Consider the following 21,678-nt stretch of genomic DNA (forward strand, 5'->3'; position numbering starts at 1 on the left):
TTTTAATGACCTCTACTGTGCTGATAAAAGATGAAAGGGTATTAAAAAAACATTTTGAAAAATTAATTACAGATTGCTTCCAAAGACTAGAGATAAACTTGCTCACAATGCAGAACAATTAAAATGATATATCTTGCTACAATTGTTTAAATTTTGAATGAACTCGTTTAAATTACTGATAAAATTGTCAATAAAAAAAAAACAGCAAAAATAAACATAAATACAAGCTTTTTAAAACTTATTTTGCTTGCCCTTCAAAATATTGTTCATGGCTATTATAATAATATATTCGATTCCCACAATTAAATTAAATAACGACACATTTTCTTTATTCACTTTCGTTTCTTTCGACTTTTGATATTCGTTATATATTTTTATACAATTCCATTATTCTTTTGATCTATCCCTTGGGTAGAGTATTTTCAACAAATTTCATATTTATACTATTTAATCCAAATATGCAATAACAACATAATGTATAAGAATTAACCTAACTAAACCAATTCAATGTTAAGGAACCAGATGATTAAAACTTACAATATGAAATACTAGATATAAATAAATGCATGCAATTGTGCGACTCCCTTTTCAGTGTCGTTTTTGGATGGATTTGTTAATGGGAGTTACATAATGCTGGCGATGCATATAGAACTTGGTATACGTGCGGGTGCCAATGAGGTGATATTGAATGACTTTGTGTGTTTTAAATCCCTCATATCAGGCCCACAGCGTGAGGAGACCAAACCACACTGAATGCCCTATTGAACATTCTCTTCAACTTGTAGAGTCCAAAGAGCAGCACCCAGTAGCACATGATGAGCACGAAGATGCCCACAAAGGTCACCATACAGCGGTTGGGATTGTTCCAATCCAGAATGGGATACACGTAGTGATTGCCAAATCTGCAGGAGAATTGTGAAGGTGATGAGCTATAAATTGCAAGGAATACGGGTAAGATTCCAAGATTCCACTCACTCATCTGTTCCCCCGCATAAATGGTAGATCAGCGTGAAAACAAAGAATAATATCGCCAGACTCATCCCGTACACCATGTGCAGTATCCTAAGCGGAAATGCAATGACCAGGAAATCGATTAGCATCATCACAGAATTCATGCCGTGGGTGATGATGCTGATGGCAGGGAATCGCATGGGCTTGTCTGTAACGAAGGGAAATACATTAAATTTGAAATAAAATATACCCTCTGTCTATTGTACATAGATATCGTAAGGTATGTAATAGCTTGCACACCCACCCAGTGCCAAGTAAATAACAAACGCAGATACGGCACTACTCACTCATTTTTCCATGGAGGAACACCCAGTATACTGTTGATATGATCAGAGCCAGCGACAGTGTCATATTGTAGAGCCACCAGTAGATTTTCAGGCCCCTCGACGTCTCCGCCTTGTGACCGGACTCCTGTACCAGGCTCCGGGTGCTCCTCACATCGAAGTGCCAGCAGGTGACTTGTACGGCGGAGATCAGCATGGTGATCGTGCAGAGCCCGAATCCCCAGTTGGTCATGTAGATGAAGAACTTTCCATCGCAAAACTGAACGACAACGCACATGATGTACACGCCCAGGAAGAACAGCGCCCAAATCCATCGGTAGAGCAAGTATATTGTGTTGATCTCATCTTTTTGCCACTGCAAACACGAGAATGATATAGTTTTAGCTATTTAATAATAAATAATAATAATTCAATTGATTAAATTAAATTTATTATATATGTGCAATAATTCATTGTTACATTGTTGCTGTGATTGATAGCGAATTCCTTATCGCGTGCCCCAGCGCGACCCATACACGATCATCGATTAATAATCATGTAATATTTTAATTAAAATATTCCACACCTTTGCCCGCGTTAACAAATGACAGCAAAACGCTTATCACTAGCAATGACGTAGTCAGAATTAGGGCCTGTCTAACTGATATCACCTTCGCATCACAGTTTTTAGTGTTGCGTGCGTAGAGTATTATTCAAATTGATTTGTTTAGAACTTAAATATTGCGGAAATAAAAACATTGATTCGTTAGATTACGCGATCCTTCATGGATGTTTATGGACTTGTTGGCTGTCTGATAAGGTCTACCCAGAATATTTATGGCGAGCGCCCAAACTATTGTCTGGTTCCTGTTTTGATTTGATTATTATTTCATTCGTGAGAAATGTGTAATCAGTTTTATTCGAGGAGCTCCAATAACTATCAGTGATTTTCAGTACTTGGCTTGTTCGAGGGAATTTATTTTGGTGATTCGAAAATGACTCATAATGTTGGCACAAATACATTAATGTAGCGCAGATTGGTATTTTCTCAGCATGAATCGTCAAAAAAGTGGGCTGCAAACTTCATAATTCTTATCTAACGTGGTATCATCATATGGTCTTGTAGATATCTGTGTCCATATAACTCTTATATTTGCTCAAATATCTAGCGTTTAAAGATTCTTTTACTCTAAATGGATGATTTTTGGTACTGTGATTTCATTCATGAACATTTGGTTAAAAACATAGTTTCATATTCATTTGGGTTACACTTTAGTTTGTTCTATGTGTGATATTTGTTTAGAGCAATACAACATTGAATGGAGCCCAGCTTTTAGTTTAGCTGTGCTAATTAAATACGAATTAATTAACAATGCCTGCGTGTACAGTGTGTTCTCACCATAACATTTTATGTTCTCTGTGAACTTCGCTTTTTTGTTGTTGTTGAGCACACTCTAATGAACTTTTGGTATATAAGCCACTTTTACCTTTTAAGTGTATTTCTAATGGCTGGCAGACAAACGATGCCCTGGGGAACTCAGTTTATATTTTAGCTTAAAGTGCGGAGCTTCGTTAACTTGTTATTATAGGAATTTTAATGGTTTGCTTTAAAAAAAAACCCTTTTTCGGGTGTTTCGCTTATCATGTTTATATCATGTTTTTTATTGCACTTATCTAGTTAATTTGCTGATAGCCGGGGTCGTAGTGCGAAGTCGTCTGGGAACAGCATTTCAAATGCATTGCGACCCAGCAACCAGCACCTTGGCCTTTCATATTTAAGAAACACGTGCCTCTGTGATCTCACACGAAGTTTTTGCACGGTACACTAATGACAGTGACTACTTACTATGTATATACTTATTTTCGCTACTGCTATTTGCATTGCACGTATGATACCACACCACCACCTGAGTTGTAACAGCACCGATAAAGACGGCTGTGTTTGGACGACTATTACGTGGAAAACTGTCCTCACCTGAGATCTGTAGAATAAGTGAACTCGATTGTACGCAAAGCCGAAATTCGCCCTTTGCAATTCCTTGTTGAAGCTTTTGCAAAAGTCGTCGAAAAGTTGCATTTCATATGATTTTCTTATATATTTATTTAACTTGTTTTATTTATTTTTTCCCGTTTTTTTTTTTTATGTACACCCTTATCGCGTGGTGGGGATTTTCTGATTGCCAGGAGCGGAGACTTCCGACCCGAGTCGCGTTTAGCCGGCTACTGACTTCACCAGCGCTTTTTGAGTTATGTTTACGACCGACACGAGCGCCGAACTGGAGAGATTGAGAGAGTTAAAGGCGCGTAGAGGTGTAGGTGTGAGCAAGGAGCGATGCAATGCTCTCTGCCGTGATCTTGAAAAACTACAGTTATACATATATATGTATATGTATATGCTTTTTAAGGTACAGAGGGATGGGATTGTGGGGAGCTGATCCAGTTGGCACGCGCACTCGAGCTCTTCAAACGGCGGACTGAATGCCGGAATCGGTTCGGTTTGGATCGTATCGCATCGAGAATTGGTGGATCGCTCGATTCCAGTCGGTTGGTTGGTGGCCTAACGGGAATTGGACACAGCGACTACGGGCGTATCATGCTTTATAGCGAGACATCGCCACCAAATTCAATTTAATATAATGTGGAGCACTCGCCAGCCGAAAGAGTGTCAAATAGCAAGTACCGCCCTCTGGTTCGGTGGGAACCGTTTAACGAGCGGCATTATGAGTATCAGTGGTATTATTGACAGCACTCACATATGTCACGATTGACCAGCACTGAACTTGAAGCCATGGAGGTCGGCCAATTAAGATCTCTCCATTAGCGGCGAGTAACACCCGAAAGCTCCAAACCCCCAAATTGGCGTGCAGCACTGGATGCTCGAAATTCCAGCTGACCTATATTTGTTGGCTTTTTGCAGAGCGATAAGCAAAGTGGGCTAGGTCTTATCTAATCCATCGGATCGAAGTGTCTACCATGCACTTCAAATTAGCTAATTAGTAGTAAATTAAGCGCTGTTCATTAGATAAGCAAAAAATTCATTTTTGATTGCAGCTTGTGTGCTATATTTATCTATATTAGTAGATATCATTAGCCGGATTCACGTGCAGGCACTGAAAATACTTGAAATTTTAATGGGAATTTGTGATGTATTTGCTGATTACCGTGTAATCATTATCAATTTCCGATTTTATGGAATTTTTAACAGTGAATAAATAACGTCCATACGATTTAAGTTTATTTACTATTATTAATACCCTGCTGTTGGTTGGGCTAGCCAACAAGCTCCACTGCAGTTTCAGTATCAATTTCTGGCTGAACTTGAAGCAATTCGAGCTTCTAACAAACGGGCTGCGTCGATTACATTGGACATTCCATGATCAATTACTCTGCATACCCATTTCATCAAATTCGCAAGTAATCAAAAGGGCAACTAGATCGATACCCTGTATTTGTTGACCGTGCCATTGGTCGGTAACAAGAAATCGAAAGTGTCGTTGACATTTGTTGTAAATAAAGAAACTTCCTACTTCTTGAATAAATTTAATTTGGCTCTGTAATTGAAAGACAATTTCAACGGAGATGTTGATTCATTTAACCTTTGGCTTGATTCTGTGGGAATAACCTGACAACTGACAGATTTTCGTGCAAAATTTCCTATCAACAATAGTTTGCGTGCTATGAAATCAGAGATCGGTTGTTTACAAATAATTTATCAATTGAATGTGTTTGGCTTTGAAAATCTAAGAATTCCCCCTGGAAGCATTACTATTAATGGAATTGGATAGGCTTATATATTTTTTTCATTTTCTCATTATTTCAAACAAAACAAATAAAGACTTCACAAATTCGATGTGAAGCTTTTATACCAATAAACTGTTCGGATTTATTTTTACTTAGGTAGAGTAATAATGATGAATCAAAATTATGAACATAAAAAGCACCCTGTTTTGCCAAAAAGCTCTATTTACGTCGCTTTTCTGTCTTACTATTTTCCTTATCATAGAACCCATGATTCATTCAATGAAGTACAAGTAAACTAGTATTTTAATGTTTTTTTTGTAATCTTTTGGACATTCCCAAAAGCTTTTGCAAAATATTTGCTTTGAGTACACTGATTTCAGGTTCAACACTTCCTATCAGCGAAGGAAACAACGTCAATCAAATTTACTCCACTTTGAACATACTCGTATAATGATAGTCGAACCAATAAATGAGTGTGAAAAACTCCCCCATTTTAGGAAATAAAAGAGCAAATACATCAAAGATACTTTTGATTCTTTGAAATCACACAAAAAGATTGTTTGAGGAAAAGCCATAGTTTCTACGATCTGCAATTAGAAGGGCTTTCAATCAAATATGATTTTGAATTGATTATTTTTCGGCGTACTCTTATCGCGTCTGAGTCTGAGGGCTATACGACTTTTGGCTTGTCGAGGAGGAAAAACCGCCAGAACTTGAGGAACACGTTTGTTTATCAATATGTTTATTGCCTTGCATATGCGAAAATTCCCAAAAATGTTTAAAAATTCAGGGCCATCGATTGCTGTGGGTCTGGGCCCAATCGCGGGATATTAATGGCAATGGTGCGGGAAGAGTACCCATTCACGGACCACCCGTCTGGGCTCAATTCAGTCTATGGCTCTGACCGCACTTGTACACAACGAGGACCAGGTTTTTTCGGGCTTATCAAAGGCGTGCGCTGCCGACGAATTTGACATAAACGGTACTTGTCCAGGTGATAAGGATCCAGATAACTGAAGCGTTGCCTATCACAGCCGATTACCCCGATTCAAGCCGAAACGATTTGCGCTAAAAATGGCCATCCATTCAGCGTACTTGACACCTGTGCCGCTTGGCTTCGTCAGTCTGCGATCTACCGGCAAGGAAGCCACCTGCTCTGGACTCTGTTGGCCCTCCTAGTCCAGCGAAACCGACGACGAGTTCATCCAGCCAACGAGATGCGTGACAAGAGCCAGGAGCCATGTTGCCTGCCCCTGAAGGAGGAGTTCCAACGCTCCAAGTTCTCTCTGCATCACGATGATCCTGGCGTCTTCTGTCGCTCGCAATGGCAGAAGGGCGATCGGAATATCATCTGGCTGCTATACAGATGGATCCTGGCTGCTTTCTTCGCAGCCGGTGTGATCGGCAGCATGGTTCAGACCTTCAACGGTGGTCGCTGGTTCATTTATCTCACGGATTGGGGTTTTTCCCTGTGCTTTTATTGCTGCACCTATGGCGCCATAATCGCCACCATCTACTTCATAAAGCCCTCCTATTTCGGTGAGTATTGTTAGATACAGATAGAAGTTATTGTTAAATAAAATAAAATCATATAATTATTGAAAAATCCCTTTTATAATTGCATTAGCTATAGCCTCTAGCTGTACAATAACTATTAATAGGTGAATGATCAAGATAAGACCTAATTACCAAATTGAAATTCGAACTTTGGGAATATTCCGCCGGTTCGTAGTTCTTATGGGCTTAACAATAATTGTCAGGAAATACCCCAATTTATATAGTTACATTATCAATCAATTGTTTAACTATTATCAATTACAACTTTTAGCTCCTGGCAGTTGGGCTCTGAAGATCTACTGGATATCCCACTACACCACTGTAGTCCTAGCCATGCTGATCACCCTGGTCTTCTGGGCCGCCCTTTATCCTTGTAAGTTTCGATATTAATTAATTAGAAAATATTTGTACTTATGATACTTTCTTATAGCCATGCCAGGAATGGGTGCTGAGCTGTACAACTTGTGGGCCCATGCGTTTAACTCCATTTGCCTGATCTTCGATTGCTTTATGGTGGCCTTCCCCACCAGAATTATGCACTTTGTGTATCCCTTTACGGCTGGCATTACCTATGGAGTGTTCTCCTTGATCTACTTCTGGGCTGGCGGCATAGATCCGTAAGTGCAGCTATAGAATATGTTAAACAAATTATTATTTCCATATAATATTCACAGAATGGGAAATCGCTTCATCTACTTCATCTTGGACTGGGAGCGACCAGGTCTGGCCATTGGCACTGTATGTGGAAGTGTGGTTCTGGTCAGCTGCTTTTGTGTGTTGGTCTTTGGTTTCTACAGATTACGTATCTCTATTTACGAATCGTGCAGCAAGAAGCCTGATGAAATTCCAGCCACTACTGCTCCGCCCAAAGAACCAGCACAAACTGTTTGAGTCTAGTTATAATGTTTTTAGTTGGTTTCCAAAGAGGAAGGCTGTGTACTTATAAAAGGCGATTACATTTTTTAAATAACTTCTAGAGGCTCTGATGTACATATGTGTATTTTCTATTAATCTACCTCCATGAACCCAAGGATCGGAGGACTCTTCTTAATTTTGAGCAGGAAGTCCTGTTGAGAAGGGTGTATTCATAGAGTGCTCTTCACCGCGAGCTTGTTGAATGAATTATTGTTTAAAGCTTCAAACTAAAATTGTGCTAATGTTACAAATAGATAGATAATAAACAACATCTAAATATTATTTAAAGCCCACTGTTTTCCAATTCACTTCGAAAAATATTTTACAACTCTTTAAATGAACATTCAAGTTGCTTGTAAGACAATCATATGTTTGAATTTATATACGATTATTTCAGTCTATAATGTTGTTTGATTTGGCAGTATCAATGGCCACTATAAAACTCGATTTTCATATCGGAAAACGATTTGGCAGACAGGTCGATAGTGGCTGTTCAAGTGTTAGAATCGAGCTTTTATTCTCTATCTTAACAACAACTACTGATAGGGTTTCCGTGATTCGCCGCTGCTGGGGAATATGGTATGAACCGATCGGGTTTATCATGGACTCTGATCAAGAATTCCCAATGATATCTGCTATTAGCAAAGAGTTGTACTACGAAGCCGAAATCATACGACACTTGGAGTCCAATAGTGAGCAACTGTTTTATGCGCCAGCAGAAAACCAGGAAATTCCGAATATGACTTTTCAAATACCAATAGCTTTTACCGCGACTGCGCTAGATGGAAGATTAATGGTATGTATGGTATGTGGCTCGAATCAAAGTTCGATTCAGTCGACCGCTCTGACCGACCTTGTCCACGCTGGGGGTCTTATCGGGAGCGAGTTCTGCTGCCGAAGCAGACATAAAAGGTTCTTAACAGGATGATAAGGATCGTGATAATTCTATACGGCTAGTACCACACGATTACCTCTATTCAGAGCGGTGAATGTGGCTATTAAGCCAATGGAACACCTGTTCCTTCATCAGTCTGCATTTTACCACCAACGTAATAACTAGCTCCAGTCGAGTCCATCGAATAATGGTTGATGCGAACACAGAGTCCTGCTGCCAGCCTCTAAAGGAGGAGTTTCGGCGGTCAAAGTTCTCGCTGCACCATGAAGATCCTGGAGTCTTTTGCCGATCGCAATGGCAGAATGGAGAGCGGAATTTAATCTGGGTTTTGTATAGATGGGCTTTGGCTGCTTTCTTTGCCGCTGGAGTCATTGGCAGCATGATGCAGGATTTCAATGGCGGTCGATGGTTTATTTTTCTCACGGATTGGGGATTTACACTGTGTCTATTTACCTGCACTTACGGGGCTGTAATCGCCACTATTTACTACTTCAATCAATCTTATTTTGGTGAGTATTAGTCGTTGTAAAGGGAATGAATAAACTTTTACTTTCGCCAAGTATTAGTTGTAAAAGGGTAATAACAGTATTAAGTCAGCCAGTCTATAATAAAACTTTCAGCTCCCGGACATTGTGCTCTAAAAATTTACTGGATCTCACACTACACCACGTCGGTATTATCCATGTTGATTACCACCGTCTTCTGGGCTGCTCTATCATCAAGTAAGCTTAGGTCTTAAAATCCATATTACCCTATTTTAAAGACCTGTTTAATCTCTCTTAGCCATGCCAGAAGTGGCAGGTGAGCTTTACAACTTGTGGTGCCATGCATTCAACTCGATCTGCATGGTCTTCGATTGCTTTATGGTGGCCTATCCTAACCGTCTTATGCACTTTGTGTATCCCTTTTCGGTGGTGCTTATATTCCTGTTGCATTCCCTTATTTACTATTGGGCCGGCGGAACCGACATGTAAGTAAAGCTTTGCAATCTTATCCAACTTTCAGCTTAATATTACTCTTGCAGGGACGGTAATCGTTTTATCTACTTCGCCCTGGATTGGGCTCGACCTGGTCTGGCGATTGGATTCGTTTGCGCGAGTTTGGCATTGATCTGTTGCTTTTCCCTCGTGGCCTTTGGAATTTACAGGCTGCGGATGTCAATGTACAACTGTTGTGGCAAAAGGAAGGAGGAAGCACCAGCCTTAAAAGCTACGCCCAATGAATCATCTCCAACTGTTTAGGATAAATTCTAGCAAATTTAATAATCATCATCGAATTGGAAATAGCAGTACTTAGGCCATTTTCTGGACCACAGCGAACTGCAGCGATTGGATTTGGTTGGACCATTTTTCCAGGGCATTGTACCGCGAGGCACTGCTGTTGATCTTGTCCAGCTGCAGCACCTGATTCACCTGGTCGATGCGCCCCTTGATTGTGCTGGTTATGAAATAAACGTTAGTAAAGTTCACATCATCTTAAATATGGATATCTTACTCATCCAGAATGCAGGAAACCAGCAGGCTTTCTACCTCAGCTGGCTCTATGTTCAGTGCATTGGCTATAAAGGGTATAGCGATGTTCTTATAGGGCCTAATAAGTTTTATAAGAACCTGGGTGCGAATGTTACGCAGCAAGTCCTCGATGTGTTCACGTATAAACTGATCGGCCATGATATTGCTGCGATGTTGCCTCAAGATGGTTTCAAACTCATTGATGTCGTTGTTTTGATAGGAATTTACTAGGTTTGTCATAGCAAGGATTTCTGGATCATTCTTATACGGTTTGGCTTCCTGTGAGTCAAAGGGATTTATGCCTGATTTCATCAGCCTGAAATGAAATAATTCATAAGGCAAATGGATTCTGCTGTTTTCTGTTTTACATACATGTTGGCCAACACCAAGTACTTTAGGCAAGTGGTTCTGCGCGGCGATCCGCTCTCATCGTAGTTCTTGAAAGCCTCAAAGAAATCCGTGTGCGCCTTTTCGAACTCCCCTTCTCGTAGATGCATTTTACCGCCGCACTCACGGATCACACCCATGATGAGGGGATGGGGAATGGCCGACTTGATGTGGAGTGACTGTTCATAGAGAGCCTTAAGTTTCTTGTTGTTCTTCTGCACCGTATACATCTGAATCTCCAGGGCATAGATTTCCAGGAGCTGGGTGCCCTTCTTCAGGTCGTCCTCGCCATCGTCCGTCTGACAGCTTTGATGCAACTGCTTTAGTATCTTCTGCAGCTTGGTGAAGTCACTGCGGTCGAAGTAGAGTTTGCCCAGTTTGGTGTTGGTCTTAAACCACAGCCGATCGTTTTTGGCATCCCGCAAAGCATCCAGAGTGGTTTCGTAAAAGTTTTGGAGCAGTGCCATCTGAAATCAGGCATATTTGTTAAGTCATCTTATCTTCAATGGATAAAACAAAGGAAGCTTATGTACTTACATTCTTCGATGTGGATATGTAGTCCAGGATCGAATTGATGCTCTTTTCCGAATGGTTCCTGGTGACGGCACTCTTGATGTAGGTGAGTAGCTGCTTATAGCGCACCATCATTTCATCGTAGTTGCACTGGAGGGATTACCCATTAGCTAGGCATATATATATCAACCGGCTGCACAATTCCTTACCAGCCTAAAGTTGATCTTGATCATCTGCTTCAGCGCCTTGAAACCCCACTCTCCTTTTTCGCCATTTTCCAGGTCGAGCACCTTCTGGAAACTGGCCAACGCCGCCTTGGGCTCCTCCTCCTTCAGAGCCTTGCTGTTGTAGTACTGATTCTCCAGATCCACATCCGGTTCCGAGTTGCTATCCTCGGAATATTCCTAAGAGATTTTCAAAGTGGGGAGTCAACAGAAGCCGGCTTAATTTAAATTCGCCTAAAACAGTCAAATTGCTGTGGTAGTTACCAATCCATAGTCCTCATCATCGTCGCACATAAAGTCATCGTCGTTGTCGGACATTTTACGTGTTTGGATTTGTAAATTACGCTTTATGAGCAAATTATTGCCAATCTAGAATATTTTACTTGAAAAAAACACAAAGCGCAAAAACTGTGTGACCGTTTGGTGACTAGCAAAATATTGCCGTCAAATGTGGCTATCAGCTGTTGAAATCGATAACTGTGAATAATAGAGATGCGCAAACTAAATAGCGACTGATACCTAAATTGCAATTATTAATACCATAAAGAAAAGTATACTGTTTCCTTTATAAGTCCCCAATTGTTATTTTCCGAATTCCGTGACTTCCGTGCTTCCCTGCTACTTAACGGCTGTAAAGCTTTGCCCATCCCTAGTTTCGAACAGTGCTGCCCATCACTTACATCGGCATTTGTTTTCATCCTATTTGACAAGTAAAATGAGGTAAATAAACTGGATATACAAACTTTTAATCTATTAAATGCAAAACAAACACAGCCTGACCAAGCGATTCCTGCACATCCTTCCCCGTTGCAGCTTCGCCAAGAGATCGCATCCCTCGGCGGATCGCAATTCGCAACCGATTTCGGAGGCGCTACTCTCTCAAGTGGACAAAACCACCCAGAATTTGCAATTGCTGGAGATTGCTTCCGGCTCGGGACAACATGCGGGATTCCTGGCACCACTGCTGCCCAACATCAGCTTCCAGCCGACGGAGTATGAAAGGAATCAGTTCGGTTCGATTGCTGCCTACGCAGGGGAGTGTCCCACTGGAAATATACGCCCGCCATTCCATGTGGACATCACCCGGGATCCCGGGGACTGGGAGGCTACCCCAGCACCTGCCAGCTACGACTACATGTTCAACTCGAACATGATGCACATCAGTCCGTGGGCCTGCTCCATAGGACTATTCCGGGCTGCCGGACAGCTATTGAAGAAGGGCGGCAGGATGTTCACCTATGGACCATATGCACAAGACGGCATACTCGTTCCCCAAAGCAATGTGGACTTCGATCGCAGCCTGCGACAGAGGGACGCCTCCTGGGGCGTTCGCGACATTAAGGACCTGAAGGTCTTGGCGGCCGAAAATGGCCTGCAGCTGGAAAAGCTCGTGGAGATGCCGTCAAACAACAAGTTCCTGACCTGGCTAAAGCTATAAAGTAGTGCACTAGACTAAGGCTATTGGGCGATTACCCGCTCCTAGATAACATCGTTTATTTTGGCGGCAATAAAGTTTATTGTCGTCGAAGTGCCTGCTCATCGAACTAGGCCAAGTGGTCAGAGCGAGAGTGCAGGAATTGACCCTGAAAACGCAGTTGATAATAGCTTGATCGATTGGCAAACTATATATAAAGACGGATTTGGTTGCACCTGCAGCATATGCGATCGAGCATTGGATTGACCGGCATGGCAAAGACGATTCTTCAACTGTTTCTATGCGGGATTCTCCTGGTAAATCTGAGCTTGGGAGCCACTGTGAGGCGCCCTCGCCTGGATGGACGCATCGTGGGCGGCCAGGTGGCTAGCATAAAGGACATTCCCTATCAGGTCTCCCTGCAGCGTAGCTATCACTTCTGTGGTGGCTCCTTGATCGCTCAGGGCTGGGTGCTCACTGCTGCCCACTGCACTGAAGGATCGGCCATACTCTTATCCAAAGTTCGCATTGGCTCCTCGCGGACTTCTGTGGGCGGTCAGTTGGTGGGCATCAAGCGAGTCCATCGACATCCCAAATTCGATGCCTACACCATTGACTTTGACTTTTCGCTGCTCGAGCTGGAGGAATATAGTGCCAAGAACGTGACGCAGGCTTTCGTTGGGCTTCCCGAACAGGATGCGGACATTGCCGACGGTACTCCGGTCCTGGTCTCCGGCTGGGGAAACACGCAGAGCGCCCAGGAGACCTCAGCCGTCCTGCGGTCCGTTACGGTGCCCAAAGTCAGTCAGACGCAGTGCACGGAGGCTTATGGCAACTTTGGCAGCATCACGGATCGCATGCTCTGCGCCGGATTGCCGGAGGGCGGCAAGGACGCCTGCCAAGGTGACTCCGGAGGACCACTCGCTGCTGATGGTGTCCTTTGGGGCGTGGTCTCCTGGGGCTACGGCTGTGCCCGACCAAACTATCCCGGCGTTTACTCGCGCGTCTCTGCGGTTCGTGACTGGATTGGCTCTGTTAGTGGCATTTGAGATCATAACTTCATCAAAACTAAACCAAATGAATAAAGGGAATGGAAATACGTTACGATTTGAGTATTGGTTTCATAGTTTACATGAAAATAATGTTTTCTAGCGTATTGTTAGGGAAAACATGGACTTTTGTAGTAAACAGATCTACATATTTTTTGAAACCGATGCCATCAAATAAGTTTCAACATTGCCTTACAGCAGCTATCCATTCATCATCGCCCACTGAAGCAATTGACCCAGAAAAACCCCATGACCCAATATTGGCATAGTCTGGAAGGAGGAAGCGACATGGATGACCACATCATATCAATAACTGCAGACAGACGAAAGAACCGAGATCAAATTTACCTAATGATTGGATCGAAGGCAAATAAAAGTTTTCGGCAAGAGGAAAACATACAAAGTTGGCATAGGTAGAGTGCATTGACTGGCAAGAGTGGCATAAGTATCCAATTCGAGGTAAGAGAAGTTTTTCATCTGCGTTTGCAGTCGCCGTGCGGTGACTAGAAGAGTCAGAAAAACCAGAAGGGTTTTCCCAGCCATTTTCCTGGCCTCACTAATTGTTGATTAAATGCTGCAAATTGCTGCGAGCTTGGCCACTAGTCGCCCATAGTCGCCTTTCCTCTGGCCTTTCCGTTGACGTTTCGGTTGCTCTGCAGCATCTACGGTTGTCATAGCAGTTAGCAGGCGAACCACAGGTGCTAAAAGGGGTGGGTCGGGCGGAAAATCGCCCGGCAGGTGTGTGTCGTTGTGTCCTTTGGGTCATTGCAATTTCGCACGTGAACTTGTTAACAGCAAGGAGCTGCAAAAAATGGCAAAGTGAACTAAACGAAGCCAAGACATGAACTGCAAATTGAACGGTTATGTCGAGAGATGGGGTACAAGTTTCAACTTTCAAATGAACTCAAGTGGGTCAATGTGCAGCACAATTTCGGGGGTATTTAATCAGGGGAGGAAGTGAAACAGCATGACGCCACTATATTTGATGCAAGCGAAAGGATATCTTATATCCTTGTAAGCTTTAAGATATATCTTTAGAGCTGCACCTGCACACTTAGCTTCATTTAACAAACATTATATATTATTATATGCACATACATCATACTTACATTATAATCTGCAATCATACTTGCACATTTTACATTTCGAGATGCAATTAGGATACTTCAGCTTATCCTTTAAAGTTGTACGGTCCCTTTTCACGAATGGCGACCTCGACTAACGACTTGTGGCAGTACTTAAGCTGCTTTTGTTATTGTTTTTCTTGCTGAATCCAACCCGCTCAGCCTTCCACTGCCTTTTTTTCCCCCATTTCCCCTTTTTGTTGTTCATTGGAGCCACCGACATAGACATAGAAAATGTAAAATTTGTTTGTTTCCTTTCATTGATGTTGAAAGTTTTTGCAGCTGCTGCAGACAATGCAGCGAGTCGGGTCCTATTTTCCCGCCCATATCTCCATCCTCCTCGGACTCTAATTTTATCTGCTGGCATGCCAGGGGACTGTCTTATTATTATAGTTTGTCGATTTGTTTGCATTGTCGTCCACATTGTTGTTCTCTTAGCCAGTCCAGAGGCGAGTGTGTGTGGGTGTGTCCAGATGGTCCAACAACAATCGATTGTTATAAATTATTATGCAGCTTTTGTAATTTGTTATGTGAACAACAAATATTGTCGAAAGCATAAAAAATCTATTGAATCCTTGCTTTTGCAATGACGAACTGCATATTGGTGAGGACAGAAAAGAGATTCGTTATACCGCCATTGTACTTCTTAACTTTTCATCAATTCAGAATAACAAGGAATAGTAAATTAAGTACTATATTTAAATAAAAATATTGATTATATAAACTATTATTTTGAACTATATTCCACTTACAACTGTATTATGTACCTTCAAAAATGTTTTCTTTGAAAAACAAAATGTTGTTTAACTTTTGTCGTAACGAATTCGTCTTTCTACTTATTCAAATTTGTTCATGGGGCTGGAGTTGTATGGCAATATATACATTCGAAAGATTAAATACATCTGCTCTAGGGCCGTTGCGGGTTGTCTATGTCTACGACTCAGTTAGGTGGCCAACGCGGCGTATGCTTGATCTGCCGGGATGTTGCCGCAAGTCGCTCTTCCTGTGAGTGTGTGTATGTTTTTTATGGAAATAATATTCTTGTCAGGATTAAAAAGGATACGTGACCGGAATACGAGTGCAATGTGCAAGCGGAAATGTGGCCAGGACCTGCGCGAATCGGGACAAAAAGGGCAGGAACAAAAAGCGGAAAAAGTAGACAAACAGGAGCCGCAACAGGACTAAAATGTATCTGTCAGACTCCTCGACTTTTGCTATCGTTGTCGCCTGTCGCGTATCTGTATCTATGTTTGTGCTTGTATTTGTCTTGCCAGCTCTTAGCACCACCGCCATCATCGTCATCATCATCATCATTTCGATGCTTATCCTTGCTTATTGTCCTGTCGGAAAGAGCTCGCTGCTGCTTGTTGTCTGCTGCTTTTTTCCTTTTTAATTTTTAAGAAAGCATATTGTAATTCTGTTGTTTACCTGTTTGGACACTCGGATACACGTACTTTTTAAATCTCGACCGCAGGCGATCCTTTGTTTTTTTGTTTTTTTCTTTCGTTCTGGCCAAATTGGAGTGCTCCTTCCCAATGCAATGCAAAGTCAGTCATTGGTCCTATCATTTGTTATATTCTCCTACGCATCCTTGACAGCGGCTTAGCATCCTTGTTGTTATAGCTGCTTAGCTATTCGTGACATGTCCGGGGCAATGGCCACGATTGTGATGTATGATTTTCAATTCCACCTACGGCGAGTCCTCTTCCAGTATTGTTGAAATTATCCCTTGGCTTGAGCAACAAAAAATAGAATGGAATCATTTTTTGTGGTTTATCGTGAGGTTACTTGGCGGCTAAGCTATGTGCTTTCTTACATTCTAAACTAAATGAACATTTTATTTATTTGTTACTTCATCCTGATGTCATAGCCGAATATATACGAATCACCTTTTGTTTTTTAGGTAGAAACTTTAAATATTATGTTTACAATCATAACTTTTACAAAACTATCAGCTTTTTATTTCAAATTCATTTATTATGTACATTTAGGGTTTCTTATCTGGGTTGAAGCATATTACTCATCGTCATTAATTCATATCGACTTCAGACAATTCCTTACATAATAGCAATAATACTAAAAAATATATTTTGAGACATATACATATAGTATCTGTGTTTTATAGCTTTGTTTAGTCTCACATATAAAACTTGTTATAAACCAGGCGGTTATCATTTATAGAAATATTATCAGCTAATAATCAGGATGTTAGACAATAAGCCATCGTATGGCACCTATAAATTGGCAATACTTGCATAATGATGTCACTTTTCATAGACTCATGCGGAAAAGCATATAAAACTTGGGAAGAGTTCTGTTCCCATTTTGGTTTTAGTTATCGCATTGGAATTTAGTTCACAACAGGTATCCGCTAAAGAAGCACACATACACTCACCTGAAAATGCACTTCATCAGCAGAAATCCCCGTATTGGGTTTTAGTCAACAATTCCTGACTCAAAGTGGGTTTGCGGAGCCTAGTGATAACATAATCTAATCTTTATAGCCGACATAAAAGCCGCTTTTATTGAGGTAAAATGTTGGACTACAAATTGAGCAGCTATCGGCTACACATGATTCAGTTTCGCTTGAGGTCGCCTTACGAAGAGTTGCGTTTATAATAATTAAGAATAATTTTAACCTATCGAAATGTGGAAGAAAATAGTTTTCTGTGTGGTGCTTGTGGCCTTTGTGGCAGTGCCGTTCGGTGAGAAGAAAATGTTGACCACAAAGTTGAATCCTTGCTAATGGAATATTTTTATATATTAGCCAACTCACTGAGCTGCAACAAGTGCACCTCGCCGTCTGGATGCAAAAGTCCCTCCTCCGAAACTTGCTCCAATTCGACGGCCAATGCCAATAAGAATTTTCTGGAAGGATACCATAGTAATGTGCCCACCGTCAATGGCAGTCTGAGTTTTTCCTGTGCCAATCTCACTTACTACCATGCAGCAAGTATGTTTTTTCCTGATTTTCGCTGTTGAAAGGAGGCATCCTAACTAATTAATGTTACCCCTATCAGACTACACTCACACCTTTGAGTTCCTGGGCTGCGTCTTCAACGAGACAAATGTCTGCAATCTTGCCCTGACCAACACCGTGAGTGGATGGAGCAGGAAGTGCGTCCAGTGCGGCACCGACTACTGCAATCCAGCTGGAACCTACAGCAGCAGTGTCTATACAATCGTGGGATCCGCCATTGCCGTGCTTTTGGCCAAGGTTCTAAGCTAAACTTTATGATCTGCAGTATTTCAACTAACTTTCGATTGTACAATATTTATTTCAATTAAAAATAAAATCACTTAAGATAACGAACAATGGGATCTTATCATAAAAATGCGTAAGATTTTCTACAGGAAAATCCAACATTGATTTTCATTTCCGCACTATAACCTGGCTCATCTAGTAAAGCATATGTCGCTGAAGGTTTTTTTAAGGAGTTTTATGGGTACGCATTAATATATATTTGCTTATAAAGTTTATTAAAAAACAAAACTACTATCGTATTTATAAATGAAAGTATTTTTTCTACAAGAAAAAAACTAAATAAAATTGACTATAATGCAACCATTGCATTTATTCTAGAAAATAAAAATTTAAATAATCTTTGACCCTAAAATATTAATAGTTGCCAATCAACTCTTCAAGTTAATTAGGTAAAAACTTCCCCTTCCCAATAGCTACCAATTGTACGCAACGGACTTATCTTTTATTGCGTATAGATTTGGTGGGACTAAGATAACAGCTCTTTATTAAAGCCGCTCAGGTGTGAGATTGCCAGGTTGTGACTAATACTTGAAACGGTGGGCTAGGTCCACGAATTTCACAAATAAAATTTAAAAGAATGAACGCTTAAATATATATATCTATGTATATACGTTGCTTGAGGATTAAGAAATGTTTGTTATTCTGTTAAAGTAGGGAAATTCTTTGATATGAAATATGTTTAAATGAGAGTAGGAATACAGGAATGTTTCTTAAACTGAATGAGTTTCGAAAGGGGAAACCCTTAATGCTTCTCCATTGAAACTTTTTGATAAGTTTATGAGCCTGTAAACGATAAGATTAGATTAGCTTAACAAAAATATACCATTATACATACAAGCTTATCTCAAAGAATTGAGTACTGTGCAGAATCTGAAGAGAATCGCCTTATAAAAGAGTTCTTGACATTTAAAAAGAGTTCAGTTTAAAGCGAATCGACGTCTTGCTAAGTTGTACTACAATTAAGTGTAAAGTATTAATATTTAAACCAAAATGTATAGGAAAGCTTTAATAGTCAGCGTACTTGTGGCCTTTGTGTGTGTGCAAATCGGTGAGTCGATTGCGTAAAATGTGAAATTCGAGTTCAACTGACTGTATTTAACATGGATCATAGCTGATTCCCTGGTGTGTTACACCTGCGTAACGCCAAAGGACTGCAAGAGTCCCAAGAAAGTCACCTGCACGAATGCGGCTGCGAATGAGACTAGTCACTACCTGGGTGTCTATCATCAGAATGTTCGCAATCTAACCAGCACGCGATTCGATTGCCTGGCTCTGAAGTACAACTACAGTGAGTAGCGTGGTACCACAGAAGCGGGCTATATACATTTATTAACTACTTTCCGGTCGCCAGATAACGATGTCGTCCATCAGCTCCATGGCTGCGTGCATCCAAGTGTTGGAGCCTGCAGCTTAGCCCTTAAGCCGAACTATGCTCACTACAATAAGACATGGTGTCTCACCTGTTCGGGCAACAAGTGCAACAAGAATCCGGCCGGAAAGATGAGCAGCAGCAATATCGCCATCGCGGCCAGCGTTCTGGGTCTCTTGCTGGTCAAGATGTATGCCTAGTGTGAAATTTAATAAAAATGAGCTAGGAGCTATGATATTTTATATTTGATATTTTTTATTGTACCGTCAATCTGAGTATAAGCAATTTCATTTGTAGATTATGTAGTTATATTTAATGCAGGCCATGTATATTCGGTCTAGCAGTTAACTGGGAGTGGGGATCACTCATCGATGGCGCTTGCATGGACGGCGGAATAAGGAAAGTTGTTGGTGCTGGTGCTTCCGCTCTCTAGGAGCCCTGTGGCGACTCGACGACCTGCAGCATAACAGCAGGAGCCCTTGGCTCCAGGTTCTTGAGCAGCGTCTTCAGCCACTGCTTGGTGCACGTGTCGTGTTGCATGGCCGACGAAAAGGTGCCGTCACGCAGCTGATCGGGCAGACACACCCGCAGTGCACTGCGAGCGAGCTCATTTTCCGTAAGTAGTAGATAGCAGCGCACCACATGCTTCAGCACCCGGAACCATGGATATTTCATCATTCGGATGGTCATTTTGCCCAGGGTGATGGCCACCCGCGAGAAGCGATCGTGGGTCTCGCAGATGTACGTTAGACCCGTCTTATTGAGCAGTATCTTCTCAAGGATTAAGATGGCCGCAGACTTGGTCAGCTTCGATCCCTTGAGCATGTTGCTCAGGCAGAGAGGCACGACCTCGGAGGTCAGCAAAAAGCTGATGGCCTCCGTGTCGTCGGTCTCGGCCAGAGCACCAATCACGCCCAGACTGTTCAGGCGCAGCTGCACGAAGGGCTTGCTCTTGAACGTGGTCGAGATGAAGGGGTACACGTACACCGGTATCTGGCCCCGCAGGAAGGCCGGGCGAGTACCCGGGTGCGCGGCGACGCACTGCAGCAACGTCAGGGCGTAGCACACGCGGTTCGACTGGTTGGCATTCAATATTGGATTCGATATAAAAGGGTATACGTTGACGACCTCCTGCAGCAGGGTGTAGCTGGTCCCGAAGCTGTTCCACAGCATGGGGGCCAGGTCCGGATCGTTCTTCTTGCTCAGCTCCAGCAGAGCGACCTCCCGCGTGGCAGGATAGGCCAGCTCGATGATCAACTGGTACAACTTCTCCCGCTCGGCCTGCCGCTGGGGGCTCATTACCGGAATTGGTTCCTCACTCATCGCAAAGTTGGTTTTTCCGCGTTAGCTTGCAAGGATCTGGTAGCTTGTAAAGACCTGGCTCTGGAATTTCGCCGGACGATTGAAATGAACTTAGCTCGGGAGAGAATGTGCTTGAAAACGGAGCCTGCGAAAACGTGCATTCGATTTGGCGTCGATTGTGGTTATCGATATTAGCTTCAAGCTAAAAAGGAGAGAGAAAACGTGGCCGAACAATGTGGCCAGTGCCGGGCAACGCGTAAATACCATAAATTAATAGATAATTTATATTTCGAATTTCTCCTAGTATTTTGTTTCTTATCACCATTGATTAGATTGGCATCTTGGAATTTCCAGACGTTCACGTTTTCTCTATATTTTACAAGTATTAATCGGTAGATGATTAAAATTTATGATTCTATTAAGTTTCACATAGCTTAGCGTAGCTCTCTGAAATGGCCAGACTAATTGTGCAGCTGATGGAAGTCCGATAAGCCATAAATGACCATAAGTACTTTTAGACACCAGTTTTGGAATTAATGAATTCGTATTGACAAATACAATAAATCAAGAAGCATTCTGGCACACACAAATATTTGCCTTTAAAATTTACATCTATTTTATCTCGCACTTTACCCATTAAACAGATGCTTGCAATAGTTGTCCATTTCTGGAATCACTTGCCAATATAGAGATGCCTAACAGAAATGGTGTTCTTTGCCACATCGTGCTACATTCCAATTCCGTTTGTTGCATGAGACATCCATGGAGCTCTAAAAATTTCAGTCCGTCGCATAAATTGGCAAACTATCCCAGAGAAAGTCGGAGTTTCGAACGAGCCGAGAAACAAGAATAAATCTTTAATAGTGTTGCCGGCTGCCTAAAAGTCAACCTCACTTTTGCATGCCGTACATTATCCGGTGGGTCATGTCATGGTTATCGTGGCTCGGTTTGTTTGGAGCTGCATTCAGGCATTTAATTGATTGATTGTTGCTCGTCTATGTCTGCATCGATTTGGCCGTGTTCACGCCCCACCCCTGCACCGAGCCGCCTCCAAAATCCCGTTACAGCGTCCCCTTTCGGATGTTTCATAACCAAAGCGGAAGGGATCCATGCCGCCCATCATATCGTGCACGGTTAT

General features: G+C 42.0%; 9 protein-coding genes and 1 pseudogene across 11 annotated transcripts; 6 read left to right on the plus strand and 4 right to left on the minus strand.

Annotated features, from left to right (window-relative positions):
• Positions 1–302: 302 nt before the first annotated feature.
• Positions 303–3,504, minus strand: LOC117150221 (protein rolling stone). Its single transcript, XM_033317018.1, has 4 exons — positions 3,250–3,504; positions 1,299–1,650; positions 976–1,159; positions 303–902 (listed from the first exon to the last, which is right to left on the minus strand). The coding sequence occupies exons 1-4, from the start codon at positions 3,349–3,351 to the stop codon at positions 713–715; spliced, it is 828 nt and encodes a 275-aa protein (XP_033172909.1). The 5' UTR covers positions 3,352–3,504; the 3' UTR covers positions 303–712.
• Positions 3,378–3,993, minus strand: LOC117137169 (annotated as a pseudogene).
• Positions 3,994–6,202: 2,209 nt separating this feature from the next.
• Positions 6,203–7,535, plus strand: LOC117145011 (protein rolling stone). The gene is made up of 4 exons (XM_033310507.1): positions 6,203–6,554; positions 6,844–6,945; positions 7,003–7,189; positions 7,247–7,535. Exons 1-4 carry the CDS (start codon positions 6,233–6,235, stop codon positions 7,461–7,463), a joined length of 828 nt encoding a protein of 275 aa, XP_033166398.1. The 5' UTR covers positions 6,203–6,232; the 3' UTR covers positions 7,464–7,535.
• A 1,009-nt stretch (positions 7,536–8,544) lies between these two features.
• LOC117145020 (protein rolling stone) lies at positions 8,545–9,625 on the plus strand. Its single transcript, XM_033310517.1, has 4 exons — positions 8,545–8,891; positions 9,003–9,104; positions 9,166–9,352; positions 9,407–9,625. Exons 1-4 carry the CDS (start codon positions 8,570–8,572, stop codon positions 9,621–9,623), a joined length of 828 nt encoding a protein of 275 aa, XP_033166408.1. The 5' UTR covers positions 8,545–8,569; the 3' UTR covers positions 9,624–9,625.
• On the minus strand, positions 9,600–11,439 carry LOC117145000 (COP9 signalosome complex subunit 2). Of its 2 annotated transcripts, XM_033310496.1 has the most exons (7): positions 11,282–11,439; positions 11,003–11,197; positions 10,818–10,943; positions 10,266–10,747; positions 9,877–10,209; positions 9,675–9,819; positions 9,600–9,615 (listed from the first exon to the last, which is right to left on the minus strand). In XM_033310496.1, the coding sequence occupies exons 1-6, from the start codon at positions 11,333–11,335 to the stop codon at positions 9,675–9,677; spliced, it is 1,335 nt and encodes a 444-aa protein (XP_033166387.1). In that variant the 5' UTR covers positions 11,336–11,439; the 3' UTR covers positions 9,600–9,615. The 2 variants fall into 2 exon arrangements, with proteins under 2 accessions (XP_033166387.1, XP_033166379.1); XM_033310488.1 differs by lacking the exon at positions 9,600–9,615 and having other exon boundaries at positions 9,619–9,819.
• Positions 11,440–11,653: 214 nt separating this feature from the next.
• On the plus strand, positions 11,654–12,611 carry LOC117150293 (UPF0585 protein CG18661). Of its 2 annotated transcripts, none has more exons than XM_033317113.1 (2): positions 11,654–11,737; positions 11,831–12,611. In XM_033317113.1, exons 1-2 carry the CDS (start codon positions 11,733–11,735, stop codon positions 12,453–12,455), a joined length of 630 nt encoding a protein of 209 aa, XP_033173004.1. In that variant the 5' UTR covers positions 11,654–11,732; the 3' UTR covers positions 12,456–12,611. The 2 variants fall into 2 exon arrangements, with proteins under 2 accessions (XP_033173004.1, XP_033173003.1); XM_033317112.1 differs by having other exon boundaries at positions 11,672–11,737; positions 11,792–12,611.
• A 40-nt stretch (positions 12,612–12,651) lies between these two features.
• On the plus strand, positions 12,652–13,548 carry LOC117150291 (trypsin-1). Its single transcript, XM_033317111.1, has one exon. It carries the CDS (start codon positions 12,677–12,679, stop codon positions 13,478–13,480), a length of 804 nt encoding a protein of 267 aa, XP_033173002.1. The 5' UTR covers positions 12,652–12,676; the 3' UTR covers positions 13,481–13,548.
• Positions 13,549–17,171: 3,623 nt separating this feature from the next.
• On the plus strand, positions 17,172–17,915 carry LOC117142375. The gene is made up of 3 exons (XM_033306308.1): positions 17,172–17,309; positions 17,372–17,557; positions 17,625–17,915. Exons 1-3 carry the CDS (start codon positions 17,252–17,254, stop codon positions 17,831–17,833), a joined length of 453 nt encoding a protein of 150 aa, XP_033162199.1. The 5' UTR covers positions 17,172–17,251; the 3' UTR covers positions 17,834–17,915.
• Positions 17,916–18,801: 886 nt separating this feature from the next.
• Positions 18,802–19,482, plus strand: LOC117150809. The gene is made up of 3 exons (XM_033317868.1): positions 18,802–18,917; positions 18,981–19,157; positions 19,221–19,482. The coding sequence occupies exons 1-3, from the start codon at positions 18,860–18,862 to the stop codon at positions 19,436–19,438; spliced, it is 453 nt and encodes a 150-aa protein (XP_033173759.1). The 5' UTR covers positions 18,802–18,859; the 3' UTR covers positions 19,439–19,482.
• LOC117150808 (CCR4-NOT transcription complex subunit 9) lies at positions 19,482–20,744 on the minus strand. Its single transcript, XM_033317866.1, has one exon. It carries the CDS (start codon positions 20,559–20,561, stop codon positions 19,668–19,670), a length of 894 nt encoding a protein of 297 aa, XP_033173757.1. The 5' UTR covers positions 20,562–20,744; the 3' UTR covers positions 19,482–19,667.
• Positions 20,745–21,678: the final 934 nt, after the last annotated feature.

The sequence above is a fragment of the Drosophila mauritiana genome, chromosome 2L (genome assembly GCF_004382145.1).
Source record: "Drosophila mauritiana strain mau12 chromosome 2L, ASM438214v1, whole genome shotgun sequence".
Lineage (NCBI taxonomy): Eukaryota > Metazoa > Arthropoda > Insecta > Diptera > Drosophilidae > Drosophila > Drosophila mauritiana.

Coding starts and splice junctions, on each gene's coding strand:
- LOC117142375 (XM_033306308.1), top strand. CDS start 17,252: ATGTGGAAGAAAATAGTTTTCTGTGTGGTGCTTGTGGCCTTTGTGGCA. Junction 17,310..17,371: donor CTTTGTGGCAGTGCCGTTCG/GTGAGAAGAAAA, acceptor TTTATATATTAG/CCAACTCACTGAGCTGCAAC. Junction 17,558..17,624: donor CACTTACTACCATGCAGCAA/GTATGTTTTTTC, acceptor TACCCCTATCAG/ACTACACTCACACCTTTGAG.
- LOC117150808 (XM_033317866.1), bottom strand. CDS start 20,561: ATGAGTGAGGAACCAATTCCGGTAATGAGCCCCCAGCGGCAGGCCGAG.
- LOC117150809 (XM_033317868.1), top strand. CDS start 18,860: ATGTATAGGAAAGCTTTAATAGTCAGCGTACTTGTGGCCTTTGTGTGT. Junction 18,918..18,980: donor CTTTGTGTGTGTGCAAATCG/GTGAGTCGATTG, acceptor CATGGATCATAG/CTGATTCCCTGGTGTGTTAC. Junction 19,158..19,220: donor GGCTCTGAAGTACAACTACA/GTGAGTAGCGTG, acceptor TCCGGTCGCCAG/ATAACGATGTCGTCCATCAG.
- LOC117150291 (XM_033317111.1), top strand. CDS start 12,677: ATGCGATCGAGCATTGGATTGACCGGCATGGCAAAGACGATTCTTCAA.
- LOC117145000 (XM_033310496.1), bottom strand. CDS start 11,335: ATGTCCGACAACGACGATGACTTTATGTGCGACGATGATGAGGACTAT. Junction 10,944..11,002: donor TCAAGATCAACTTTAGGCTG/GTAAGGAATTGT, acceptor TAATCCCTCCAG/TGCAACTACGATGAAATGAT. Junction 9,820..9,876: donor GTTTCCTGCATTCTGGATGA/GTAAGATATCCA, acceptor TTTCATAACCAG/CACAATCAAGGGGCGCATCG.
- LOC117150221 (XM_033317018.1), bottom strand. CDS start 3,351: ATGCAACTTTTCGACGACTTTTGCAAAAGCTTCAACAAGGAATTGCAA. Junction 1,651..3,249: donor ACTTATTCTACAGATCTCAG/GTGAGGACAGTT, acceptor TCGTGTTTGCAG/TGGCAAAAAGATGAGATCAA. Junction 1,160..1,298: donor GTTCCTCCATGGAAAAATGA/GTGAGTAGTGCC, acceptor CCTTCGTTACAG/ACAAGCCCATGCGATTCCCT.
- LOC117145011 (XM_033310507.1), top strand. CDS start 6,233: ATGCGTGACAAGAGCCAGGAGCCATGTTGCCTGCCCCTGAAGGAGGAG. Junction 6,555..6,843: donor CATAAAGCCCTCCTATTTCG/GTGAGTATTGTT, acceptor TACAACTTTTAG/CTCCTGGCAGTTGGGCTCTG. Junction 7,190..7,246: donor TGGGCTGGCGGCATAGATCC/GTAAGTGCAGCT, acceptor TAATATTCACAG/AATGGGAAATCGCTTCATCT.
- LOC117145020 (XM_033310517.1), top strand. CDS start 8,570: ATGGTTGATGCGAACACAGAGTCCTGCTGCCAGCCTCTAAAGGAGGAG. Junction 9,105..9,165: donor CTGGGCTGCTCTATCATCAA/GTAAGCTTAGGT, acceptor AATCTCTCTTAG/CCATGCCAGAAGTGGCAGGT. Junction 9,353..9,406: donor TGGGCCGGCGGAACCGACAT/GTAAGTAAAGCT, acceptor TTACTCTTGCAG/GGACGGTAATCGTTTTATCT.